Raw genomic sequence first — 27,195 nt, forward strand, 5'->3', positions numbered from 1 at the left:
ATGTTTTCGGTAGATCACGAGCCTCAAGAAGCGTCTGTGAGCAGGGCGAATCGCTATGTGAAAGTACGCGTCTTTCATGTCGAGGGCAGCGAACTCATCTCCCGGATTCAGGGAAGGGATAATTGTATTGAGGGAGACCATGTGGAACTTCAACTTTGCCATGAACTTGTTGAGTCCTCGCAGGTCTAGAATGGGTCTGAGACACCGCCGCCCACCCGCCCCACTGGCTTTGCGGATTAGGAAGTATCGGGAATAGAATCCCTTGCCCCTTAGCTCCTGAGGAACCTCCTCCACTACTCCTATGGCAAGGGGCGTCTGCACCTCCTGGATAAGGAGTTGTTCATGAGAAGAGTCCCTGAAGAGGGTTGGGGAAGGGGGGTGGCAGGGACGGTAGGAGCCGAATTGGAGAGAACATCCCATTTCCACCGTGCGAAGAACACAGCGGTCTGATGTTATTTGGGACTACGCATGGTAGAAGTGGGATAGATGGTTCAAAAACCACAGGGAAGGATCCGGTGTTGACACAGGTGCTCCGTCCTCAGGTGCACCTTCGAAATCTCTATTTTGAGCCCAAGGAAGGCTTAGTCGTACCCTGGACCTGTCAGATGGGGGATGAGAAGGCTTACACCTGCCATTCCTACCCTTGCACCTGTAGAATTCCTGCCTCGGCCGAGGAGGATACGGGTGCTGTTGTGGCGGTTGGGGCTTAAAGGGCTTTTGTTGGGTTGCCGGGGTGTGTGCATAGCCAAAGGTTTCATTGTCACCCTGGAGTCTATGCCGTCTGGAGTCAGTCTGCTCGGCAAACAGACCCACCCCGTCAAAGGGTAGGTCTTGCATAGTTTGCTGAACCTTGGGCGAGAGCCCCGAGGCCTGCAGCCAGGAAGTACGCCGCATAGCTATCCCTGAGGACAAGGTGCAGGCTGCTGAGTCCGCAGCATCCAGTGTGGCCTGTAAAGAGGTCCATGGCACTGCCTTGCTGTTAGGGGCAAATTCCTAAAGCTGTGTTTGTAAGGTTATTGGTATTATGATTTATGATGTTTGTATGAAACCCATTTTGTTATCTAAAATGGAGGACTTGGTCATGTGATCAGGAGGGTTGTGCAGTTGGAGTGTTTTCCCGCCCTTTCCAACGGTCAGCAGTGGTCCAAGTAGTAAACAAGTTCCAGTTTTAACTGGATTTTCCCGCGGATTCTATGGGGTTTCCCAATGCAGGGGTCTCAAACTCGTGGCCACGGGCCATCTGCGGCCCACGAACCTCCCCCGTGTGGCCCGCAGGACTCCAGGAGTTTTGGGGCCGGGTCTCTCCCTTGGCCTCACCTGCCACCCCCGGGTGCTCCCCCCACACACACCCCAGGTGATTTACAATGGCCCGGGGTCCCGGCAGCGCAGCGGAGCTGAGTGGCGTCTGCCAGCTCGCTCCACGTGTCTGCTGGCCCCTTCCTGCGGCCCCGCGGTGGGGTCGGGCTGTGCCTCCGTGCGCTGCCCCCACCCCAAGTGCCCCTGCGGCCCATGGGAAGCTGCGGGGTCGGTGCCTGGGGGCAGCAGTGCACAGAGGCCCCCCGGCCCGCCCCATCTTGGAGCCCCAGGTAAGCGCCACACCCCCTGAACCCCTCCCAGAGCCTGGACCCCCATCCCCTCCACACATACCCCCTCCTGCCCCCAAACTCCCTCCCAGAGCCTTCACACCCTCCCCACACACCCCAGCCCCCAAACTCCCTCCCAGAGCCTGCACCCCCTTCCCACACACCCCCTCCTACCCCCAAACTCCCTCCCAGAGCCTGCACCCCCTCCCCACACACCCCAGCCCCCAAACTCCCTCCCAGAATCTGCAACCCCACCCCCTCCTCCTGCACGCCCCAGCCCAGAGCCTGCACCCAGCACCCAAACTCCATCCCAGAGCCTGGACCCCAGACTCTCTCCCCCACCCAAACTCCCTCCCAGAGCCCAACCTCTCACTCCTTCTGCACCCAAACTCCCTCCCAGAGCCTGCACCCCAATCCCCTACCCCAGACCTCCTCCCCTACCCAAACTCCTTCCCAGAGCCTTAGGCAGGTGGGGAGTGGAGTTTTTTGGGGGGCAGAGTTTTGGGGAGCAGGTTCTGGGTGACATGAGTGACATTATTGGCCCACTGGAAGGATTTGAGGACTGGCACTGGCCGTAAAGTAAATTGAGTTTGAGACCCCTGCCCTAAGGGATTTTGTGCTATATAGTCTATATAAGAGCGGCAGTTACCTCAGTTCAAGTGGCAGGTGCACGCGGGTTTGCTTCCACAGGTGATCAAAACTCTGGACAAGTGCCATCTCCAGCTATTACTTACCATCTGCAGCAGTTAACGTCCACCATTGTCATTCGCCTGTGAACACCCAGCTGTCATCTCGTGAGCCTGCCGCCATGTCATCTGGAGCCAGTGAGAAGGACGAGTCATCAAGGGATCTCCTCAGAGTTCCTCTCCTGAGGCTCTGTACAAGCCAAAGGATCGAAGTCCTGAGCAACCATCAGAAGGGTGACATTGTATGTTTACTTACCTTTTGTACTCCACGGGTGTCTAGTTTGGGTCTTGGCTTCAGGCCACAGATGTTCTGAGTTACTGTACCGATAGAATAAGTTTCTGTTATTGTTTTATGCATTTTTCCCGTTCCCATTTATGTTCCTCAGTTTCCCCAAAATAAACACAATGTGTTTGGTTTATATACACCTGATTCCACTTGCCTCATTCCAGCAGAGGAAGGGGAAGGGAGGTTACCTAAGGAGGACTAGCTTGGCTACCAACAGGTGATAGATACTGGAGCTCGCAGTAAAGGACTGTGGGCCTATATTTTTGTTGGGGAGTTCCCTGCAGCCTTTCCATATTTTATTCCTTGACCTAACATTGCCCTCCTCGACAACTGCCCCAAACTCCTCCCTGGACTCTGCTGGTACCAGCTCCCTAAACTTCAGCATTGAGTTCTAGGAGTTAAAGGTACCTGCTCAGGATTGCCTGTTGGTTGGCAATCCTGAATTGCAAACCTCCCATGGAGTAAACTTTGTGTTCGAATAAATCCAGGCACTTGGCGTCGTTAGATTTAGGCGCTGGAGCTTGCTGACCCTGCCTCTCCTCTCCCTCTCCTTTACTGCCAACACTACCAACGAGCAAGGCTGTGGGTGTGTGAACAGGTAGTCAAACCCCTTGGAGGGCACGAAGTACTTCCTCTCCACACCCTTAGCGGTGGGAGGGATGGAGGCTGGGGTCTTCCAAATGGTCTTTGCACTGGCTTGTATAGTTTTTATGAGGGGTAGAGGGACCCTAGATGGTCCTTCTGACGCCAGGATGTCCACCATAGGGTCCTTCAGCTCTATCACCTCCTCAGCCTGCAGGTTCATATTCCGTGCCACCCTGCGCAGGAGTTCCTGGTGGGCACGGCTATCTATAGGGGGCGGTCCCAAGACGGAGGTGCCTGCCACCGCCTCATCTGGAACCCATCCCAGTTCCTGAGCCAGACCCTGGAGTGGCTGGCACGGAGCTAGAGGTGGGGCAGGAGGTCCCCAAGGACAAAGAGGGTGGAGGAACTGGGTCCGCCAGACCCACTTTGTCCTCGGGGACCTCCTGCCCCACCTCTAGCTCCATGCCAGCCACTCCAGGGTCTGGCTCAGGAACTGGGCTGGGTTCCAGAGGAGGTGGTGCAACCGCCGAATCCTCTGCACCCTTAGGGGTGGGGCGACTGGCTGCTGCCTTCAGCACCCTAGGCTCAGACGCCACTAAGCATGAGGCCTTGGACTGGGCACCCTGGGCCTAGTGGTATGCCCATGGGGTCCAAAATGGCCACTGTGCTGGCCCGTGACACTGCGCAGGCCATGGCCCTGCACCGACGTCAGGTATGTTCCATGCCGGCGCTGCTGCGAATATTTGGACCCTGTCTCCAAGTCCGAATCGGTGCAATTTGGGGTGGGGGGGACTCAGTGCAATGAGGGCTCACGGGGGCCAGGTCTGTTGGGGGGACTCACCATGACTGGGGGCAGTGTGGAGGCCTTTTTTGGAGTTGGGGCACTGTAGCACGTCTCTTTAGTAGTAATCTTGGGCCAAGCAGTGTCTGCGGGAGGGGAGGGATAGACCAGTCGCGTGGGGACGGGCTGGGCTTGACTCAGTAGGGCTTGAATCCCTGCCAGGGTTAGAGCTTCTACTTTCACTTATCTTGCTGTTTCTAGGCTCCTTGGTCTAGTTTGCCCCCTTCGCCGTTGGAAAGAGCAGAAAGACAGGCCAGGAGGGAGAACTCCAGAGCCGGTCTGCATTGGAGACAGCACTGCAGAGATCACCTCCAGCGGGGCAGGCACCTGCTGACGGTAAATTACTGCACTGGGCTGGTGCTGGGAAAGTCTGGGCTTGGAGGAAGGCCCCTGTTTGTCACTTGGAGGCAGTGGGGGCCAGGTTCTGATCTCTGTCACGCTCATGTAAACCCAGAGCCAGAAATTACTTTGGCATAATTGAGCAGAATTTGGCCCTAACTCAGTGTCCTAGCCCCCCCTCACTGATCAGAACTGGATCCTGCTCTCATTGAAATCAGTAGGAGCTAAGCTTGCACCCTTGCAGCACTGATCTCTGAGCTGGTTGCCTGATGCAGTGAGTCTATGGCAGGGATGGGGAAAGAAGCCAGATCTCCTGACTTGTGGCTTAACCACAGGGCCATCCTGCCTTCGTCCACATTTCGCTGTGGCCAGCGTTTGTTCTTTTTTTAACGAAGGTGAAATGTCCCTTTTCTAATCTAGGTTGATCCCTTGGGGTTTCTCTTTCTGTTTCTTTCACTTCCTGGCTCTGCCCTCCCTCCCTCCGAGCTGTTGTTTGTGGCATGGTTTGAAAGACAGGCCAAAGTTTTTCATTGACACTTTAATTAAAAATGTTGTGATCACATTTCTCCCGACGTTATCTATAAAACCTCAAGGTGGGGCTTAAACTGCCCCATCTCCCTTTGAAGTGTGAGGGAAACTCTGGGCGCCGTCAGAGCATGGAGGAAACAAAGTCCATTTTGGGGAGTTGGGAGCCAAAGAAATAGCAGCAAAAGGAAAATGAAATACAGTTGTGCATAGCTGGAGGTGGGCTGTAACCACGTATGGCTGAGCTCTGCAGCAGGCCATTAATGCACTCCTACCTCTGTGGCTCAGGCTTATTGCTTGTTCTGTCTGAGGAGCCCAATAATGTTTCCTGTCTGAGCAGGTGGGTGCAGCTCTGCAGCTGAGAGAAGCTCCAGAGCTAGCATTGGTTTAACCCCCTTGATGCCTTTTCTCTCCCAGCTGAGGTATCTGGTACGTCGAGACATCATGATCAAGGCTTCGATGAGCTCTGGGAAGGTGACTCTCTTCCACCAGGATCCGCAGAGTGGGGTCACCTGTCGGGTCCCCGCACTGCTGTATATCCTCACAGACACGCTCCTGGCGTTCACGGAGAAGCGCTCCTCTGCCAGGGACGAGGACGCTGAGTACCTGGTGCTGAGACGAAGTCGGAAGACAGGGACTTCGGTCGAGGTAATTCCTTGTGCGTTGTTTCCCTGAAGACCCCCCCTTGCTTGCTGCCGCTCTCAGCCCAAGGTGTCTCAGCATTAGCGCTTCCCATGTTACCCGGGGTTCTTTCAACCCAAAGCTCTTGGTAACTTTTACTCTGTGCAAGGTGGACGGTCACATACCTGCTTCTGCGTTCCTACAATCTGTGCTGCTTGTGTCAGAGACATAGCTCTGAGAGCATCAGATTCTGCCTTCAAATTAATTACTTCACCTTCCTTTTCCGCTCTGATTCTTTCCAGTTCCTGCACCTGGTCTTTTAACCAATCTATCTCCTGATCCAGTGTTGTCGCAACCATCCACAACCCCAGCAAAGCAGCCCTTTTCTTTGCCCTACCATTCGGACCTCCCCACCTTCCTGCATTAACCCAGATATCCCATTGCTTGTGGAGCTGCAGGAAGGCTCCAGGGCCAGTGAAGGCACCAGGCTTCCAGGGTCCATTACCCCCATACTCTTGTACAAAATCTGTCAAGCTGTTTCCCAACATAATGTTCAACTGTTCATTCTTTCCAGTTGTTTCCCTGTCTCTGGACATAATTTCTCAACTCGAACAGGCAATCAGCCTGAGTTCTGAGTCCCATTAATGGAACGTATCCGTAAATTAACTCGCGAACTGCGACACAGGAACTTGTAGGGAGCGACCCCACCCCGCCGTCTTTTACCTCCTATTGCAATGGACAAACTACAAACTGTTTGTACCATCCGTCTCCTTCCTCTCTACCACATCCTTGCTGGGTCCTCCAAATTCTGTTACCCGGGGTTCTTTCAATCCATAGCTCTTGGTAACTTTTACTCTGTGTGAGGTGGTGTCAGGAAACAAATTAGGGGAGACACGGCTGTCCGACTGATAGATGGCTAGCACAAAAAGGACAACACAAGAGTGCTTTCACTTAAAGCCAAACTTTATTTAGTCTCAAGCACTAACACACGTCCGCAAAAGCTTAGTAAAACACCCCCAACCCTTGATAATTACCAAAGCTGAGTGTGGCTTTCGAGTGGCACAGCGGCAGGCTTCCGGTGGCCAAATCTTCCGTCTGCCAGTGGGGACTACAAGATGTATCCAGAGGGAGAGTCCAAAAAAAAGTCCAACTACCTCAAACTTTTCCCCCTTATTTCTACATTAGTAATAGAATGACATGTCCCTTAAAGAAAACTTGTTAAGTAAGCAGTTTCAATAGTCAAGCAAGAGGTTTCTTCTGATTATCGATTAACCAGGTGTGGGTTTTTCCAGAGTTTGCAGCCTTGAGGCCCCAATAGACATTCCTGGGGCATATCCTGCTCTTCAAAAATGCATGTATCAGCCACTTCAACACAATTCTTATCAGGAAGGACGGGGTCAAGCTGCCCTTTCTGTGGCACCCAAAACTCCCCCACCCCCTGCCTTCGTCAAACTGAGAGTGCTGAATGGCCAATTTACAGCCTGCTGACTTCGCTGCTTTTAGCAATAAGCCATAGTGGTTTCAGGCACTTTATTGGTTTGCCAAAGTCTCCCCGTACACCCGCGGTGCTGCCGTTCCCTCTCCAGGCTATTCACCCCCCCCCAGTAACTAATGATACTGGCAGGTTTCGAGTAACAGCCGTGTTAGTCTGTATTCACAAAAAGAAAAGGAGTACTTGTGGCACCTTAGAGACTAACCAATTTATTTGAGCATAAGCTTTCATGAGCTACAGCTCACTTCATCGGATGCAACTGGGCAGGGCTAGATTCTGTGAGGGGCAGAGCGCTCCGATGAGGTGCCGGGGGCCTTTACCTGCCTTTTGAAGTGAGGAGGGAGTTGATGCTGCTCAGCACCTTGCAGGATCGCACCACTAAGGAATATGACGGGGGAAGACACCTGGAAACCCTACTGCTGACCTGGGCTGGGAGGCTCATTCCTAATGCAGTGTAAATGTCCAAGAGAAGAGCTCAGGAGAGGGAGGCCAGACCTGGGAACTGGCTGGGATTGCAACAGTTCCTGTCCCACGGAGTGACTGAATGATTGGCATGTGTCTTGTCTCTAATTTCAGGCCTGGATCCATGTAGAGAGGACAAGCAGAGCCAAGCCACTAGAGCAGAAGCCAGCACAGCCCTCAGGGGAGCTACTGCAGCCCAGCCCCTGCTCCCTTAGGGGAAGGCAGAACCAACAGCCTAAAATGAGGCTCTGAGAGCCCCGTTTTGGCACCTGCTTGGTTTTCAGAAGTGCTGAGGGCTCAACAGCTCCCCCTGGCGGTGGGGCGAAGTGTGAGCTCCATGGCCCATCCAGTCCTGAGGCGGCAGTACAGAATGGTCATCCTGATGTACTGAGGAGTGGACCCCACTCGCTTACCCCTCTGACCTACCTGTTCTTGCCCCCTCTCTCCCGCTGCAGTGGGGGCCCACGGAGCTCTTGATGAGCACAGTGTTACCAGCTCACCGCACGATGAACCCCTGTCCGGTGTACGAGCAGAAGAGTCAGACTGTCTTCCTGTTCTTCATCTGCGTGAGGCAGCGCATCTCAGAGCAACGGCAGATCCTCACTGGGCAGAACGCCGCCCGGCTGTGCTACGTCTGCAGCGGAGACGCCGGCCAGACCTGGAGCTCGGTAACGGACTTGACGGAGCAGGTGATTGGGGAAGACTTGAAGGACTGGGCCACGTTTGCGGTGGGGCCGGAGCACGGGGTGCAGCTCCGCTCTGGGCGGCTGGTGATCCCGGCTTACGTCTACCACATTACTGCTCACTGCTGCCGCCTGCCGCTGCCCTGCTGGATCCAGCCCCGGTCCTTGGTCTTTTATCGTGATGACGGCGGGCAGTTCTGGCACAAGGGCAAGCTGATTAAGGGCATGAAGACGTTGGAGTGCCAGGTGGCCGAGGTGGCAGGCCAGGCCTGTGACCCCGTCCTGTACTGCAACGCCCGCACCCCACGCCGATGCCGGGCGGCTGCGCTCAGCACAGACCAGGGGCTGACATTCGAGAGCCCCTCCTCATGCAAGAAGCTGTGCGAGCCGCCTCACAGCTGCCAGGACAGCGTAGTGAGCTTCACACCGACACCGGGGCTTCTGGAGGCAGATGGAGTGGAAGAGCCAGACACCCCAGCCCACGAGATGACTTGCCTGTTGAACAGTGGGAATGCCGCCTCCGCCCTCCACAGAAGCACCACGTCATGGCTGCTTTACTCCCACCCGATGGATAAATGCAAGCAGGTCAACCTGAGCATCTACCTCAACCGTTGAATGATACCCCATTGAATGAGGCCAAGTGGAGACACCCCTGGCTCCTGTACAAAGGGCTGTGTAGTTACTTGGACCTGGACATGTTACAGTAGGCACCAGCGCTGCTCTTGTTTGGCTGCTTGTTTGAGTGCGGGGTGAGTTATGCGTGTGAGGAGATCGCCCTCCAGTTCTTCTGCTTTGATGATCTCCAGAAGAGCAGAGGCTCCTGCCCCTCCTTGGAGCAGGAGCCCGAACCAAAGCTAAAATCTGACTAGCAGTGTCCTCCAGGGGAGTAAGTGAGGCAACCCCTCCCGAAGATCCCCACCCTCATGAGGCCTGGGCTTCCAAAAGCAGCCTCTTCTTTTGGGTGTCTCTGGTTCAGGGCCTGAGACTTCCTAGGGCATGGGTGGGAAAACTATGGCCCGTGGAATGAGTGTAATAATTTCTGTGGAGTTATGACAACTGTTTTGTCAGAGTTGATGTGCCATAGCCCTGTGCTAAAATTCTTATGCCCTTCCAATCAAAATTCTTAATGTCCACCACTGCCCCCAGCTGGTTAGAATCACATCAACTCATAGGCGCAGGAACTAGGGGTCTGGGGGGTGCTGCAGCAACCCCAGGTTTTATGTGGGGCTCTGCTTCTGGCCCCGCACCTGGGGTCCCGGCTGCTGGCCCTGCACCCAGAGTCCTGGCTTCTGGCCCTGTGCCCAGGGTCCCGGCTGTCAGCCTCAGGGCTCTGCTCCCGGCCCCACATGCGGGGTCCTCTCCTGGCCCTGAGCCTGGGGCTCTGCCCCCACCCCCAGCTGTGGCCCCAGCTTCAGTCTCCTTACCATGTCCATGTTCCCGCTCCTAGAGCCACGGCCCTGCTCCCAGCCTCAGCTCTAAGGGGTGGCAGGGAAAGCGGACATGGGTAAGGGGGGGTGCAGCGTCTCCACTATAAAAATGATACTGGAATCCATCTTAAACCTGGTGCTTTTTCATTTAGAAGGAGGGGTGAGAACCCAGAGAAAGACAAAGGATTCTCGCCTTGTGCCAAAGATATAAAAGGGGGTGGGACAGAACAAAGGGATCTTCCAGAGAACACCCCGGTTTTCCATCTAAGGTTTTGGCTACAGTTGCACGTTATACCACAATAAAGCCTCCCAGAGCACTCTACCTTACTCCCCATCCACACTGGCAAGGCACAGAGAGCGCTCTGACTCCCTGGCTGGAGTGCTCCTGGTACTCCACCTCCCTGAAAGGATTAACAGCTGTTGCGCATTGGCTGAGATGCTCCAGCTCCAGTGTAAATGGGCAGTAACATTATTACGCACAGATTGACCTCCGGAAAGTCCCCATAATCCTTTTAACTGAAGCATCCTCTCTTGTTTTGTTGTGAACTCCGGGTGCGGAAGTGCCGTTTCAAAGCTCCGTTTCGGGGGCTGCTTATCAAAAAACCAAACACAGCCACTGTTGGCTTTGAATGAGTGAGAGGCAGGCAGGGGGCTCCGTTTGGAGCGCCGACAGCCAATGTTTACTTGAAGAGAGAGGCGGGGAGGGGGGTTGGGGACCCTGAGCAGCTGCTTATCTCGTCTATGAGAAAAAAAGAAACAGCTGCCGTTTGCTTTCGGTGAGTGAGAGCGAGCGGGGGAGGGAGGAGAGGGTCTGTACTTACAAGGCAGCACGCTGACACTCTCTCAGCCCCCCAAACATCCACTCTCTCTCCCGCCACGCTCCCTGTCACACTCCACCCCGCCCCCATTGGAAAAGCACGTTGCAGCCACTTGAATGCTGGGATAGCTGCCCATAACGCACCGCTCCCATTGCCGCTGCAAATGTGGCCACGATAGTGTGCTGGCAGCTGACAGTGTGGACAGGCTGCAGCACTTTCCCTACTCAGCTGTACGAAGGCGGGTTTAACTCACAGCGCTGTACATCTGTAAGTGGAGCCAAGGCCAAAGATGTCTGCTGGAACTGACAAGGACTGTACCAGGGGAAAGGATTGAGCCCAGACTAGGAAGGAGTCTAGTCTGTGAAAGAAGATTATTGGAATATCTCTGAGGGTGAGATATTACCTGTAATCAGTTTCTTAATGTATTAGGTTTATACTTGTGTGTTTTGTTTCATTTTGCTTGGTGACTTACTTTGTTCTGTCTGTTATTACTTGGAACCACTTAAATCCTACTTTTTATACTTAATAAAATCACTTTTATTTATTAGTAAACCCAGAGTAAGTGATTAATACCTGGGAAAGCAAACAGCTGTGCATATCTCTCGATCAGTGATATAGAAGGCGGACAATTTATGAGTTTACCCTGCATAAGCTTTATACAGAGTAAAACAGATTTATTTGGGGTTTGGATCCCATTGGGAACTGGGTGTCTGGGTGCTGGAGATAGGTGACTTGCTGAGCAGTTTTTCATAGAATCATAGAATAACAGAGTTGGAAGGGACCTCTGGAGGCCATCTAGTCCAACCCCCTGCTCAGAGCAGGACCAAATCATCCCAGCCAGGGCTTTGTCAAGCCTGACCTTAAAAACTTCTATGGAAGGAGATTCCACCACCTCCCTAGGGAACCGATTCCAGTGTTTCACCATCCTCCTAGTGAAAAAGTTTTTCCTAATATCCAACCTAAACCTCCCCCACTGCAACTTGAGACCATTACTCCTTGTCCTGTCATCTGCCACCACTGAGAATAGTCTAGATCCATCCTCTTTGGATCCACCCTTTCAGGTAGTTAAAAGCAGCTATCAAATCCCCCCTCATTCTTCTCTTCCGTAGACTAAACAATCCCAGTTCCCTCAGCCTCTCTTCATAACTCATGTGATCCAGTCCCCTAATAATTTTTGTTGCCCTTCGCTGGACTCTCTCCAATTTCTCCACATCCTTCTTGTAGTGTGGGGCTCAAAACTGGACACAGTACTCGAGATGAGGCCTCACCAATGTTGAATAGAGGGGAACGATCACGTCCCTCGATCTGCTGGCAATGCCCCTACTTATACATCCCAAAATGCCATTGGCCTTCTTGGCAACAAGGGCACACTGTTGACTCATATCCAGCTTCTTGTCCACTGTCATCCCTAGGTCCTTCTTTGCAGAACTGCTGCCGAGCCATTCGGTCCCTAGTCTGTAGTGGTGCATGGGATTCTTCCGTCCTAAGTGCAGGACTCTGCACTTGTCCTTGTTGAACCTCATCAGATTTCTTTTGGCCCAATCCTCCAATTTGTCTAGGTCCCTCTGTATCCTATCCCTACCCGTTTGTGGAGCGCCGGCTTTTTTTAAACAGCCAGGCTCATCTGAAACAAACACTCCCAACTCCCGCCCTTTTCAGCCAACCAATCAAGCACTCACTCAAACTTTCAAGCTGCCCTCACTACAAACACTCCGATCCTCTCACCAAACACACACTCAGATACCCAGATACTCACCAGCACAGATCCCAGGCAAACTCCTGCTGTTTGCTGCTCTGCTGTCCCCCGCTGCTCAGCTGGTTCCCCGCCGCTTTTGGTTAAAGCCTGAAGCTTTGGGAGTGTGGACCAGACCTGGGTCTGTGTTTTGGACTGTGTTCCGGACTGTGTCTTCTGTTTTACTGGTTGGCTGAGAGTCACATCTGACTGCAGAGTTGCGGTGCAGGGCCCACACGGGCTTCCCCGGGAGCCCCGCCTGTGCGGACTTGCTGTGGGAAGCGTACAGTGTGGAAGGGGATGCTGAATGCTCCGAGGTCAGACTCAGGAAGGTCAAAGCTGTGTAAGCTTCTTACCCTGGAGACAGTCTGCTCCCAGAGGAGACATGCTCCCCCAGAGTCCTTACTGGCTTTGCATGGAGTAGTTCCAGAGCATTGCCCGGTGACTCCGTGACAGAAGGCAATCAGGATGGTCAGGCATGACTTGCCCTTGGTGAATCCATGTTGACTGTTCCTGATCACCTTCCTCTCCTCCAAGTGCTTCAACATGGAGAAGCTCCACTAGGTGGCGGAACAAGACTGCCAGATGCCGGGGAATCAGGGAGGGACAGACTGAGGGGTGGAAATGAGAGGTGCTACAGGATAATGGGGGGAAGAGAAATGGTGGCCTGCCGGTGGGAGCCTGCCTGTCTGGGGAGAGCAGCGCTGGGGCTTTCTCTGTGCAGCTGAGAGGCCAAGCGCATGCGGTGAAAATCCAGCACACGGGATTGGAAACAGTATGGGCTAATGGTTAGAGCACAAGCCCCAGGACTGAGTTCTATTCCGGGCTCTGCCCCTGACTCACTGCCAGACCTGGGGCAGGTCACGGTTCCGCTCCCTGCTTCCGTTTTCCTATCGATCTCCCAGGGAAGGGCCAGGAGATCGACCCCTGCTGTGAAGCCCCGTGAGAGCTGGAAATATCGAACAGGGAGGGTAACGGGCCGACGGCGGCGGCCACGCTCCATGATCACAGCGGTCCCTGCTGGCCTGGGACCGGGCTGGGGCTCGCTGGGTGAGAAGGGCTGAGCCCGAGCACTGGCCCGGGGTCACCCCTGGGACCGCGGGGTTCACGGGGCTTTACACCAGCCAGGATCTGGGCAGTTAGCGGGAGCACCTTAGGTTTTACCTCCGGTGCCGAGGGAAGCGATTCAGCGGCACACCGGCCGTGGGAGGAGACAGCCGGAGGGAGCCGGGGACAGGCAGGGACCGAGCCCTGCTGCTCCCCGCGCCCTGCGGTGCCCGAGCCCCGCGGAGCCGTGAGTGCGGAGCAGAGTCTGCGGTGAGGGGCGGCGGGGGTAGGTCTGATGGGGCGGGGGGGACTCGGCGCAATGGAGGAGTGGTGGGGCAGGTCTGATGGGGCGGGGGGGACTCGGCGCAATGGAGGAGTGGGGGGGCAGGTCTGATGGGGCGGGGGGGACTCGGCGCAATGGAGGAGTGGGGGGCAGGTCTGATGGGGCGGGGGGGGGACTCGGCGCAATGGAGGAAGGGGGCAGGTCTGATGGGGCGGGGGGGGACTGGGCGCAATGGAGGAGGGGGGCAGGTCTGATGGGGCGGGGGGGGACTCGGCGCAATGGAGGAGTGGTGGGGCAGGTCTGATGGGGTGGGGGGGGACTCGGCGCAATGGAGGAGTGGTGGGGCAGGTCTGATGGGGTGGGGGGGGACTCGGCGCAATGGAGGAGTGGGGGGGCAGGTCTGATGGGGCGGGGGGGACTCGGCGCAATGGAGGAGTGGGGGGGCAGGTCTGATGGGGCGGGAGGGGACTCGGCGCAAAGGAGGAGTGGGGGGCAGGTCTGATGGGGCGGGAGGGGACTCGGCGCAATGGAGGAGGGGGGCAGGTCTGATGGGGCGGGGGGGACTCGGCGCAGTGGAGGAGTGGGGGGCAGGTCTGATGGGGCGGGGGGGGGACTCGGCGCAATGGAGGAGTGGTGGGGCAGGTCTGATGGGGAGGGGGGGACGCGGCGCAATGGAGGAGTGGTGGGGCAGGTCTGATGGGGAGGGGGGGACGCGGCGCAATGGAGGAGTGGTGGGGCAGGTCTGATGGGGAGGGGGGGACGCGGCGCAATGGAGGAGTGGGGGGGCAGGTCTGATGGGGAGGGGGGGACGCGGCGCAATGGAGGAGTGGGGGGGCAGGTCTGATGGGGAGGGGGGGACGCGGCGCAATGGAGGAGTGGGGGGGCAGGTCTGATGGGGCGGGAGGGGACTCGGCGCAATGGAGGAGGGGGGCAGGTCTGATGGGGCGGGGGGACTCGGCGCAGTGGAGGAGTGGGGGGCAGGTCTGATGGGGCGGGGGGGGGACTCGGCGCAATGGAGGAGTGGGGGGGCAGGTCTGATGGGGAGGGGGGGACGCGGCGCAATGGAGGAGTGGGGGGGCAGGTCTGATGGGGCGGGGCGGGACTCCGCGCAATGGGGACTGGCGGGGGGCCAGGTCTGTTGGGGGGACTCGCCATGACTGGAGACAGTGTGGAGGCCTTTTGGGGGTTGGGGCACTGTAGCACGTCTCTTTAGCAGTAATCCTGGGCCAAGCAGTGTCTGCAGGGGTGGGGCTGGGCTGGGCTCGGCTCAGTAGGGCTTGAATCCCTGCCAAGGTTAGAGCTTCTACTTTCACTTCTCTTGCTGTTTCTAGTTCCTTGGTCTAGTTTGCCCCCTTCGCCGCTGGAAAGAGCAGAAAGCCAGGCCGGGAGGGAGACTCCAGAGCCGGTCTGCATTGGAGACAGCGCTGCGGGGATCCCCTCCAGCGGGGCAGGCACCTGCTGACGGTAAATTACTGCACTGCATTACTGCTGGGCTAGTGCTGGGAAAATCTGGGCTTGGAGGAAGGCCCCTGTTTGTCACTTGGAGGCAATGGGGGCCGGGTTCTGATCTCTGTCACGCTCATGTAAACCCAGAGCCAGAAATTTCTCTGGCATAAATGAGCAGAATTTGGCCCTAACTCAGTGTCCTAGCCCCCCCTCGCGGATCAGGACCGGATCCGGTTCTTATTGAAATCATTAGGAGCTAAGTCTGCACTGAGCCCCTTGCAGCATTGATCCCTGAGCTGGTTGCCTGATGCAGTGAGTCTATGGCAGGGATGGGGAAAGAAGGAGCCCAGTAATGTTTCCTATCTGAGCAGGTGGGTGTAGCTCTGCGGCTGAGAGACACTCTGGAGCTAGTTTTGGTTTAACCCCCTTGATGCCTTTTCTCTCCCAGCTGAGGTATCTGGTACGTCGAGACATCATGATCAAGGCTTCCATGAGCTCTGGGAAGGTGACTCTCTTCCAGCGGGATCCGCAGAGTGGGGTCACCTATCGGATCCCCGCACTGCTGTATATCCCCACAGACACGCTCCTGGCATTCGCAGAGAAGCGCTCCTCTGCCAAGGATGAGGACGCTGAGTACCTGGTGCTGAGACGAGGTCGGAAGACAGGGACTTCGGTCGAGGTAATTCCTTGTGCGTTGTTTCCCTGGAGACCCCCCTTGCTTGCTGCCGCTCTCAGCCCGAGGTGTCTCAGCATTAGCGCTTCCCGGGTGCTGCCTCTCCCTGGATATCTGCACTCCAGGCTATTCACCCCCCAGTATCTAATGATACCGGGCAGGGCTATATCCTGTGAGGGGCAGAGCGCTCCGATGAGTTGCCAGAAGCCTTTACCTGCATTTTGAAGTGAGGAGGGAGTTGAAGCTGCTCACCACCTTGCAGGATCGCAGCCCTAAGGAATATGTTTGGGGAAGATGCCTGGCAACCCTACTGCTGACCTGGGCTGGGAGGCTCGCTCCAAATGGAGTGTAAAAGTCCAAGAGAGCAGCTCAGGAGAGGGAGGGCGGGCCGGCCCGGGCCAGGGAACTGGCTGGGATTGTGACAGTCCCTGTCCCACAGAGCTAGCAACTGTGTGTTTGGCATGTGTCTTGTCTCTAATTGCAGCCAGCTTGTGTCTGGCTGGATCCATGTAGGGAGGACAAGCAGAGCCAAGCCACTAAAGCAGAAGCCAGTGCAGCCCTCAGGGGAGCTACTGCAGCCCAGCCCCTGCTCCCTTAGGGGAAGGCAGAACCAACAGCCTAAAATGAGGCTCTGAGAGCCCCTTTTTGGCACCTGCTTGGTTTTCAGAAGTGCTGAGGACTCAACAGCTCCCCCTGGCGGTGGGGCGAAGTGTGAGCTCCATGGCCCATCCAGTCCTGAGGCGGCAGTACAGAATGGTCATCCTGATGTACTGAGGAGTGGACCCCGCTCACTTACCCCTCTGACCTACCTGTTCTTGCCCCCTCTCTCCCGCTGCAGTGGGGGCCCACGGAGCCCTTGACGAGCGCAGTGTTACCGGCTCACCGTACGATGAACCCCTGCCCGGTGTACGAGCAGAAGAGTCAGACTGTCTTCCTGTTCTTCATCTGCGTGAGGCAGCGCATCTCAGAGCAACGGCAGATCCTCACTGGGCGGAACGCCGCCCGGCTGTGCTACGTCTGCAGCGGAGACGCCGGCCAGACCTGGAGCTCGGTAACGGACTTGACGGAGCAGGTGATTGGGGAAGACTTGAAGGACTGGGCCACGTTTGCGGTGGGGCCGGGGCACGGGGTGCAGCTCCGCTCCGGGCGGCTGGTGATCCCTGCTTACGTCTACCACATTACTGCTCGCTGCTGCCGCCTGCCGCTGCCCTGCTGGACCCAGCCCCAGTCCTTGGTCTTTTATAGTGATGACGGCGGGCAGTTCTGGCACAAGGGCGAGCTGATTAAGGGCATGAAGACGTTGGAGTGCCAGGTGGCCGAGGTGGCAGGCCAGGCCTGCGACCCCGTCCTGTACTGCAACGCCCGCACCCCACGCCGATGCCGGGCGGCTGCGCTCAGCACAGACCAGGGGCTGACATTCGAGAGCCCCTCCTCATGCAAGAAGCTGTGCGAGCCGCCTCACGGCTGCCAGGGCAGCGTAGTGAGCTTCACACCGACACCGGGGCTTCTGGAGGCGGATGTCGCAGAAGGGCCAGACGCCCCAGCCCACGAGATGACCTGCCCGTTGAACAGTGGGAATGCCGCCTCCGATATCCGCAGACGCACCATGTCATGGCTGCTTTACTCCCACCCGACGGGTAAATACAAGCTGGTTGACCTGGGCATCTACCTCAACTGCTCCCCATTGAATGAGGCCAAGTGGGGACACCCCTGGCTCCTGTACCAAGGGCCGTGTGGTTACTCGGACCTGGCCGTGTGCCAGGAGGTCCCAGCGCTGCTCTTGTTTGGCTGCTTGTTTGAGTGTGGGGTGAGTTACGCGTGTGAGGAGATCGCCTTCCAACTCTTCTGCTTTGAGGATCTCCAGAAGGGCAGAGGCTCCCCCTGCTCCCTGGAGCAGCAGCCTAACACAAAGCAAAAATCCAACTAGCGGTGTCCTCCAGGGGAGTAAGCGAGAGAGAGACACACTCACTCCCCCTGGAAGATCCCCACCCCATGAGACGTGGGCTTCCGAAAGCAGCCTCTTCTTTCGGGTGTCTCCGGTTCAGGGTCTGGGACTTCCTGGGGCCTGGTTTGTAGAGGAGCAAAGCATCCGTCGCTCCATCTGAGATTGAGAACTTGGCCACAGCCCGGGCAGCCCTGCCAGCCTCTCTGGTGCCGTCCTACTGATGTACCAGCACCCTGAGCCAGATGCACCACCGCCGGGGGCCAAAACGCCTGCTGGTGTAAGTCAGCTCCACAGGTTACACCAACTGAGGATCTGGCCCAGAGAGAGGACTGCTCAGTCCGTACTCCACAGACCTGTCGATCCTTGGTCCCTCTGCTGAGACTGCCCGTCCATTAAGAATTGTACTACAACAAAAGAGAACTCACTCTGGGTGCAGGGAAGGGGAGGGGGAAATGTGCTTTGCTGCTGGGGGTGCTGTCCTAAGTTCCCCGTAAGCTGCGCGGCCGTGCAGCAGCCTGTTGAGTGTCCCACAGGCACTTGTGGATCTCGCCCGGCTGGGACCTGCCGTGGCCGGGCCACCCCTCCCCTGGCCCCAACTCAGCCCGGACTTGCTGTGGCTGGTGGGAGGGACGCCCTTCTCCCAGACCCAACCCAGCCTCAGACCTGCTGCTGCGGGGAGAGGCACCTCTCTCCCCAGCCCAGGTGCTGCTGTGAGGTGAGAGCTTGGGGGAGTCCTCTCTCCCCACTGTGGCCCCGGGGCAGCCTGTACCCCAAACCCCTCACCCCTGGCCCCATCCCAGAAGCCGCACCCCCATCTGGCATCCCCGCACCCCGACCCTCTGCCCCAGCCCTGAGCCTCCTTCTACACTCTGAACCCCTCGGCCCACCCCCACCACATGAATTTTGTTATGTGCACCAATATGGAGGTGATGTGTGACACATGACAAAATTCATTCCGCACATGGGTGGGAAAAGTTAGAGAGAACACCAGGGCTGTCTTATTAAAGGAGATACTAAGAACGTGACCACACGTGGTCACTGAAGATCCCATGTTTGCAGGAGTAGTAGTTTAGCATCTTGGCCATTTCTCAGTTCAGGGAACAATCCAAGCTGCTTCCTTAAAGCATGCTTTGCAGTGTCAGCTGGAGAAGTTGTTCAAGTATTTCCTCTCCTTGGGCGAGTCCCGATGTACCTGGTGTGTGGGCGAGTGAGCTGTTTGTTCATTTGCTCTGTAAACTGCTCCGGGAGCGTGCACATCCCTCCCTTCGTAAATCAACACCACAGCGTCGCTTCTGCCCTGGGGAGCAAGCAGGCACCAGACGCCAACGCTACTCCCCATCATGTCTGTGCACGTCAGCCCCAAGCCGTGCAGCATCTCTGCTGTGTTACTGGTGTGCCAGAGACCCCAGGTTAGCCTGTGGCTCTCCCTCCTGAAAATAGTTATAGAAAGCCCTGTGGTGTAGCATCTATGGTGCTGGACTGAGACTTGGGGGACCGGAAGTCTGTTCCTGGCTCTGCTGCTGAATTCCTGGGTGACCTTGGTCAGGTCACTTTGCTTCTCTGTGACTCAGTTTCCCTCCCACCCTTTGTCATGTCTGTTTAAACTGTCAGCTCTTTGGAGCACAGCCTGTCTCTTACCATGTGTCTGTATAACAAATGGGGCCCTGATCTCAGTTAGGGCCTCTTGATGCTACTGGAAAATCAGTAAGTAATCGTATTACATATTTATAAGCAGCTACCTTATTTCTCCTCCCCCCCCCCCCCCCCCACCCTTAGTCGGCACTTAGCCAAGCAGTACATATCTAGCCCTTACAGAGGCAGAATCTGCAAACACTCATCCACCTGCTTAACTCTACTCGCATGAGTAAGTGCCATTGACTTCAATGGGACTCCTCACACAAGTAAAGCTACCTGCATTTCTAGGATCTAGCCCCAAATCTTTCTTGGTGAGCTAGCAGGCCTGATTCTGATCTTACTTGCTCTGGTGTAAATGACACAGTTTCATATAAGTTGATGGAAATCCCAGGCATAAGTGAGATGAAAATCAGGCCAATTATTTTGAAATCCGTCCCTGCAGGATCTTTGCTGCCCTGTGAAAATCCCTTTAATCAAATCACCTGATGATGAATTGGCTTTTGTTTCAATTTTTTTTTTATCGGTTCTCTGTTTGTAGCAACTGCCACCAGTTCTGTAATGGCACCGATCGCTCACTGCATCGTCTGGGTCCCTTGCCATGAAACACCTTCAGCAAGAGAGTGACTACGGAATGTAAAGGGCTAGATTCACTCATTCCCCACTGGCCAATTTGCATGTCTCTGGCAGCCCAGGACAGCTGGAGCGTGTCGGTGAATCTGGCCCCCGAGTCTGCTTGACCCAATGATGTCTGGTTAAGTCAGTAATGAGCAGATGCTGGCTCAACGACTGAGTGTAATAATTTCCGTGGCGTCGTGACAACTGTTTTGTCAGGGTGGGTGCGCCGTGGGCCTGTGCTAAAATTCTTATGCCCTTCCAATGGAAATGCTTAATGGCCACCACTGCCCTGAGCTGGTTAGAATCACATCAATTCATAGGCACAGGAACTAGGGGGTGCTGTAGCACCCCCAAGTTTTACATGGAGCTCCACTTCTGGCCCTGCATCCGGCATCCTGGCTGCCAGCCCTGTGCCTCGGGGCTCTGCTTCCAGCCCCACATTCGGGGTCCTCTCCTGGCCCCGAGTCTGGGGCTTCACCCCCAGCTGTGGCCCCAGGTTCAGCCCCCTTACCCCGTCCATGTCCCCCCTCCCAGAGCCATGGCCCTGCTCCCAGCCTCAGCTGTTCCTGTGCTGGGTAGCAGCACGCAAAACCTATTTGTATACATTGAACGGAGCTTTAATTTTAGAAACTCAAACTGCTGACTGTCCATTCACTGGCTGAGAGGATGTAACCATGTCTCCCTCCAGTGGTTGGTCCCAGCAACTATCACAGCTATTCACTTAGAGTCACAAGGCGTTAAATCCTCTCTGCTGATGAGGCCAGGGTGCGTGGTTGCTGCTGGTGCATCCAGATCTGATGCACAATGGTAGCCCCTGGCGCCTCTATCTGTACGTGGCCATGGTTCATTAGTAAGGATCTTTCTCTGCATGGGTCTGTGTTGGCTGTGCTTGTTTTATTTATTCCTCGTCTCCTTTAACAAACGAAATGTGCAGCCTCTTTGCACCTAAAGTGAGAACACGGCCCATATTTTATATTCGTCTCCACAAAGAGGGCCGTTGGCATCAGGCCCCTGGTGCTTTGAATGCCTGCTCGAGCGAATGCAGGGTCGAGCCCTCCCTTGCAAAAGAGGAGGAGGGATGGTGTAATCTGAGCTGGATGTTAGCAGATGAAAGCAACACATGATTCCCAACCCCACTGAACACAGCGGCTGCAGGCTGGGGCTGCACAGCAGTATTAACAGATGTTCTTCTATTAAAGCACGCCTTGATTTGTGCCAAAAACTGGCCTCTCTCTCAAATGAGGGCTCGGGGTCGGTCTGAATGCTTTTCTGCGTCATGCAAAGATATTGCTTGAGCCTGTAACTGTCTAAAACAAAAGGCCTTACATACGATACAGTTACACCACTGATCTCCGAAAGAGTGGGTATTAATAAAGCTCTCCGCTGATGCCTGTATCCCTCATGGGGTGGTCCTGTTTGTGTAACTGCTGCAGGGTGGCAGCAGCTACGTTCAGTTCGGAGGCTGAGTTGTCCTGGAGTCAGAGCGTGGGATGGGAAGGCAGGAGCCCTGGGCTCTAATTCTGGCTCTTCAGCTGATTCGCTGCGGAAGTTGGGCTGCGTGGAACTGAGAACGGGCTGTGATGATTGCACCTGGAGCAAGGCGTCTCGAGCTGGAGCTGCTGGTTGGGTGAGCCAACTGTGCTGGTTTCTCAGTCCTTCTGCTTGTCTCCTGTTCCCAACACGGCAGAGCAGAGGGACGGGGAGACTCAGCCAGACCACCCGGGGGATGAAATCAGATGTCCCCTACCAGAAATGGGGCCTTAGCAGGTATGTATTTAAGGGCTGAAACTTACAACCTCTAACCCAGCAGTAGATGATTAAGGACTAAGTACAGAAACTCCTCATTTAACCTTGTCCCGGTTAACCTTACATTGCTGAACAATTAGGGAACATGCTCGTTTAAAGTTGCGCAATGCTCCCTTCTAACGTGTGACGGGGCGGAGGCAGGGGACTATGAACTGTTCAAACAGGCCCTGCTCCGTGAGTTTGGGCTGGCCCCCGAGATGTACACCACCATTTGCCCACTGAGGTTTTGATGGGGGGAGACCTAGAGGACTGGCCAAGCAAGCCCCAGACTGCCCTGGTTGTTACCCGCAGCCATAGCCGGCAATGGGCACTGTGCCCTGACCTTGGGGAGGGTACCACACTGGAGGCGCAGGACGCTACCCTGGTGGGGAGGGAGCGCCGAGGGGCACGGCTCAGAGAGGCGGAGGCCTCAGACCTGGCCACTGTGGGGGAACCGGGCCCCATCCCTTACCCAGCCGCTGAGTTCCAGGCCGAGTTGAGGAAAGATCCCTCCTTGCGGAAGCTCAGGGACCTGGCCGACCTCAGTGTGGGACGGACCATGAAGAGAGGTTGCCAGGAGAGGTTCCTGTGGGAGAAGGGGTTCCTGTACCTAGAATGGGCTCCCCCAGGGGAAGTGGAGTCCTGTGGGATCAGGAGGCAGCTGGTGGTCCCCCAGAAGTATCGCCGCAAGCTACTGTACCTGGCCCATGACATCCCCCTCTCAGGGCACCGGGGAATCCAGCGCACCCGGCAGAGGTTGCTACAGAACTTTTACTGGCCCGGGGTCTTTACCACGGTCCAGCAGTATTGCCGATCCTGTGACCCCTGTCAGAGGGTGGGGAAGGCCCGGGACAAGGAGAAAGCGGCTTTGAGTCCTTTGCCCATCATAGAGGAGCCTTTCCAGAAGGTGGCCATGGACATCGTGGGGCCTCTCAGCAAGACGACCCGGTCGGGGAAGAAATACATTCTGGTGGTGGTAGATTTCGCCACCCGCTACCCCGAGGCAGTGCCCTTAGCTTCCATTGAGGCAGACACCGTGGCAGATGCGCTCCTGACCATTTTCAGCCGAGTGGGGTTCCCCAAGGAAGCCTTGACAGACCAAGGGTCCAACTTCATGTCGGCCCTGCTCCGGTGCTTATGGGAGAAATGTGGGGTCCAGCACAACCGGGCCTCAGCTTATCACCCCCAGTCCAATGGGCTGGTGGAGAGGTTCAATGGGACGCTAAAGATGATGCTGAAAACCTTTATGCACCAGCACCCGCAGGATTGGGACAAGTACTTACCTCACCTGCTGTTTGCGTACAGGGAGGTACCCCAGGAGTCTACTGAATTTTCGCCTTTCGAACTGTTATATGGAAGGAGGGTAAGGGGCCCCCTGGACCTGATGAGAGATGAGTGGGAGGGGAAGGCCACTCCCGATGGAGAGTCAGTGGTGGAGTATGTCCTGATCTTCCGAGAGAGACTGGCTGAACTCATGGGCCTGGCCAGGGAGAATCTGGCCAGAGCCCAGAGGAAGCAGAAGGTCTGGTATGACCGCACGGTGCGGGCCCGGGCCTACGCCACCGGGGATCAGGTGATGGTTCTCATCCCCGTGAGAAAGAACAAACTACAGGCCACCTGGGAGGGCCCTTTCAAGGTCGTCAAGCAGCTCAATGAGGTAAACTATGTGGTGGAGCTGTCGAACTGGGCGCACCACCGCCGGATGTACCATGTGAATATGATGAAGCCATATTATGCCGGGGGAATGTGTTGGCCGTGTGTGGACAGTGGGAGGAGCAGGGAGATGACCCTTTAGTAGATCTATTCCCTGGGACCAGAGCTGGTTCCCCCCTGGAAACAATTCCCCTCTCGGATCGGCTAATCCCTGCCCAGCAAGCTGAGGTCAGGGGGGTGCTGCATCCGTACCGACAGCTGTTTTCCAACCAGCCTGGACGCACTAATCTGACTGTCCACCGGGTGCAGACAGGGTCGCACCTGCAGATAAGATGCTCCCCCTTCCGAGTCACAGGGAAAACTGCTCAGGACCTGGAAAGAGAGGTCCGGGACATGCTGGCTTTGGGGGTGATCCAGTCATCTGCCAGCCCTTGGGCCTCGCCGGTGGTGCTGGTCCCCAAAAAGGATGGGTCGGTCCGGTTCTGTGTGGACTATCGGAAGCTCAATGCCATCACTGTATCTGATGCCTACCCCATGCCCAGGCCGGACGAGCTCCTAGGCAAGCTGGGAGGAGCTCGGTACCTTACCACCATGGACCTTACAAAGGGCTACTGGCAAGTGCCGCTGGGTGCAGATGCCCGGCTGAAATCGGCCTTTATCATCCCTCTGGGGCTCTATGAGTTCCTGACCCTGCCTTTCGGCCCCAAGGGAGCGCCGGCCACCTTCCAGCGCCTAGCGGACCAGCTACTGAGGGGGATGGAGAGTTTTGCCGGGGCGTATATTGATGACATCTGTGTCTTTAGCCAGACCTGGGAGGACCATGTGTCCCAGGTTAGACAAGTGCTGGACCGACTCCAGGGGGCTGGGCTGACAGTAAAAGCGGAGAAGTGCAAGGTGGGGATGGCTGAAGTATCTTACCTGGGCCATTGGGTGGGGAGCGGCTGCCTAAAGCCGGAACCAGCCAAGGTGGAGGTGATCAGAGACTGGCCCGCTCCCCACACCAAAAAGCAGGTCCAAGCCTTTTTTGGGATGGCAGGATACTACCGAAGATTTGTGCCCCACTTTAGCACCATAGCCACGCCCATCACTGAGCTATGCAAGAAGGGGAAGCCAGACAAGGTGGTCTGGACCAAGCAGTGCCAGGAGGCTTTCCGGGCGCTGAAGGAGGCTCTGGGCAGTGGCCCAGTTCTGGCAAACCCAGACTTTGACAAGCCCTTTGTGGTGTTCACCGACGCCTCAGACACGGGACTGGGGGCAGTGTTAATGCAGGAGGATGAAAAGGGGGAGAGACACCCCATCATGTACCTGAGCAAGAAGTTGCTTCCCTGGGAGCAACACTACGTGGCCATCGAGAAGGAGTGCCTGGCCAAGGTGAGGGCCCTCAAGAAACTAGAGCCCTATCTCTTCGGGCGACACTTCACCATGTACACCGACCACTCTCCCCTGACCTGGCTGCACCAGATGAAAGGAACCAACGCCAAACTCCTGAGATGGAGCTTGCTCCTGCAGGATTACGACATGGACGTGGTCCACGTGAAGGGAAGTGCCAACATGATAGCGGACGCGCTGTCCCGGAGAGGGGGCCCCAAACGTCCCCAGGTCACTGGTCAGTGTGACCCCGCTCAGTTCAGTCTCGAAGGGGGGAGAGATGTGACGCAGCAGGGAGAGGGGAGTGTTGACCTGGGGATGGGAGACCTGAGAGCCTGTCACTTGAGCAGGGCGGGGGAGGGTGGGGGGAAGAGGTAACACCTTGGCCCAGGAATGTGAACACAGGCTGCAGCAGGGAGCCTGCTGCAGGGGTTTAGTTTCAGTTTGGGGCTGGGTGGAGGAATGCAGGGAACCTCAGGGCTGGGGTCTAAGCTCCCTGCTCCCCCAGAAGGACTTGACTGAGGGGTCCTGGTTGTACCCACAAGCTCTGTTTTGGACTGTGTTCCTGTTGTCAAATAAACCTGCTTTACTGGCTGGCTGAGAGTCTCAGTGAATCCCAGGAAGAGGGATGCAGGGCCTGGACTCCCCCACATGCTGTGACAACTGGTCATTTGGCAGCTGCCTGCTTTGTCCACTGCTTGCAGGAAGAGCAACCCGTTGCAGCTAGCTGGTGGGGGCTTGGAACCAGAGTGGGCCGGCAGCCCCCCATCAGCTGTCCGCTCCCCTAAGTTCCCTGTGTGTTAGCCACCCAGCAGGCTATCAAGTGCCAGGCAGTTTAACTGTCCCTCCCCCCACTGCCATGTGCTGCTCCTGCCCTCTGCCTTGGAGCTGCTCCCCGAGACTCCTGCTGGCTGGGCAAGGTGGGGGTGGGTGGGGGGAGAGGGGTGCTAATGTCAGAGTGTTCCCCTCCTGCCCCCCCATCGCCACAGAGCAGGGGAGGACACGACAGGGCTCAGGACGGAGGGAGCTTGTTGGCAGCAGGGCCGGTGCAACCACTAGGTGAACTAGGTGGCTGCCTAGGGCGGCAAGTGGTTGGGGGCCGCCGAAAGCACGCTCCGGGGAGGTGGTGGAGCGGAGGTGAGCTGGGGCAGCGGGGTGTGGGGAGGGCCGCCTGCAGCAAGTAACGGGGGGGAGGGGGCTGTGCCCAGGGGAGCCGCTCCCTGCCCCAGCTCACCTCTGCTCCGCCTCCTCCTCTGAGCACGCCGCCTCCTCCTCTGAGCACGCCGCCAAACTGCTGATTGGCGCCACAAGCCTGGGAGGCGGGAGAAGCGGTGGCAGCGGCATGCTCAGGGAGGAGGCGGAGCAGAAGTGAGCTGGGGTGGGGAGTTGCCGCGCGGCTCCCCGAGGGGAGAGGGGGCTGCTGCAGAGGGGGCGCCTCAGGGCGGAGGGGGGGTGCAAGGTGGAAGTTTCGCCTAGGGCGCAAAGCATCCTTGCACCGGCCCTGGTTGGCAGCACCTGCTGTCTCAACTTGCTGATCTACTTAAAAGGGCAATGTACTTAGAGTGAGGTCAGTGTACTTAAAGGGGCAATGCGTGTCTCTCTCCCACACACACAGTGTGTATCTCTGTCTATCTCTGCCATGCAGTCTCCCCTTCCTCCGTTCATGCTGCCTTGCAGAGCGTGAGGCTACATTAACAATGTGTTAACCCTTGAGGGCTCAGCCAAGTGCTAATTCATCATTTAGCAGTAAGGCATTCCCTGGGAAATATCCCACCCTCTGACTTCACCACCTCAACCAAGCTTCACAATGATCAGTACTGTTTACAGTATTAAATTGTTTGTTTAAAACGTATACTGTGTGTGTGTGTGTGTGTGTGTGTAAAATATAGTCTTTTGTCTGGTGAAATTTTTCCCCTGGAACCTAACCCCCCCATTTACATTAATTTTTATGGGGAAATTGGATTTGCTTAACATCATTTCACTTAAAGTCGCATTTTTCAGGAACATAACTACAACGTTAAGCGAGGAGTTACTGTAAGTACTTCAGGGTGGTTCAAATAAATTTGATGACCCCCTCCCCACACTGAGTCAGACATTTGGGCCTTCCAGCTGAACAGCTACAATCTCGCTGTTTCCATCCACCCCAAACTCCCCAGACTATCCTAGCTATGGTGGGGTAAACTACTATGGACAACTGGAGAACCTACTAGGTTCCTGCCATCACAGTGGCATAAAAGAGATTGAGAGGGGCAATGATTTTTATTCAGCCTGTTTGGTTTTGTTAATAACCAGTTAACTCAAATGCCCGAGATCCATGGAGGAGAAAAGTTCTCTTTGTTAAAGATTCAGCACTCTGCCCTTTCAGTTAAGGACTTGGGAAGATCTCAGTCCACATCTCAGACCTCCAAAAAGTTCTCCAACAAAAGCAACATCCTGATATTTCTAATCCTCTCTGCCTTATCTGTAAAATAAGGCTAATACTATTTACCTGCTGCACTCTGGGGGTGGTAGGTGTGAGATTGAATTCATTCAAGCTTGTAAATTGCTATGAGCGCCTCAGATGGGAGGTGTTACGTGCAAGGTATTAGGAGTGTAGTGAGCTGGATAGTATGTGTGTGTATATCACTATTGCCCGCTAATGGACGGAATAGGAATTGTTCAACTA

The 27,195-nt window shown here is 56.1% G+C and overlaps 2 protein-coding genes across 4 annotated transcripts; both read left to right on the forward strand.

The window, feature by feature from the left end:
* The first annotated feature begins 4,196 nt into the window (after window positions 1–4,196).
* NEU3 (neuraminidase 3) lies at window positions 4,197–10,844 on the forward strand. Its single transcript, XM_077841733.1, is given in 4 exon segments — window positions 4,197–4,317; window positions 5,263–5,493; window positions 7,876–8,715; window positions 8,718–10,844. Coding segments are annotated over 3 exon segments (1,137 nt in total). The 5' UTR covers window positions 4,197–4,317; window positions 5,263–5,289; the 3' UTR covers window positions 8,811–10,844.
* A 2,188-nt stretch (window positions 10,845–13,032) lies between these two features.
* Window positions 13,033–19,211, forward strand: LOC144276188 (sialidase-3-like). Of its 3 annotated transcripts, none has more exons than XM_077836294.1 (4): window positions 13,033–13,130; window positions 14,742–14,874; window positions 15,305–15,535; window positions 16,368–19,211. In XM_077836294.1, exons 3-4 carry the CDS (start codon window positions 15,332–15,334, stop codon window positions 17,454–17,456), a joined length of 1,293 nt encoding a protein of 430 aa, XP_077692420.1. In that variant the 5' UTR covers window positions 13,033–13,130; window positions 14,742–14,874; window positions 15,305–15,331; the 3' UTR covers window positions 17,457–19,211. The 3 variants fall into 3 exon arrangements, with proteins under 3 accessions (XP_077692420.1, XP_077692280.1, XP_077692356.1); XM_077836154.1 differs by lacking the exon at window positions 13,033–13,130 and adding an exon at window positions 13,308–13,397; XM_077836230.1 differs by lacking the exon at window positions 13,033–13,130 and adding an exon at window positions 13,328–13,413.
* The last annotated feature ends 7,984 nt before the right edge of the window (window positions 19,212–27,195 follow it).

This window comes from Eretmochelys imbricata, chromosome 1 (genome assembly GCF_965152235.1).
Source record: "Eretmochelys imbricata isolate rEreImb1 chromosome 1, rEreImb1.hap1, whole genome shotgun sequence".
Taxonomy (NCBI): Eukaryota; Metazoa; Chordata; order Testudines; family Cheloniidae; genus Eretmochelys; species Eretmochelys imbricata.

Bases quoted from the DNA above. Each gene is read 5' to 3' on its own strand.
- LOC144276188 (XM_077836294.1), top strand. From the start codon at position 15,332: ATGATCAAGGCTTCCATGAGCTCTGGGAAGGTGACTCTCTTCCAGCGG. The intron at 15,536-16,367 runs GTAATTCCTTGT...CTCCCGCTGCAG, and splicing joins AGACAGGGACTTCGGTCGAG to TGGGGGCCCACGGAGCCCTT.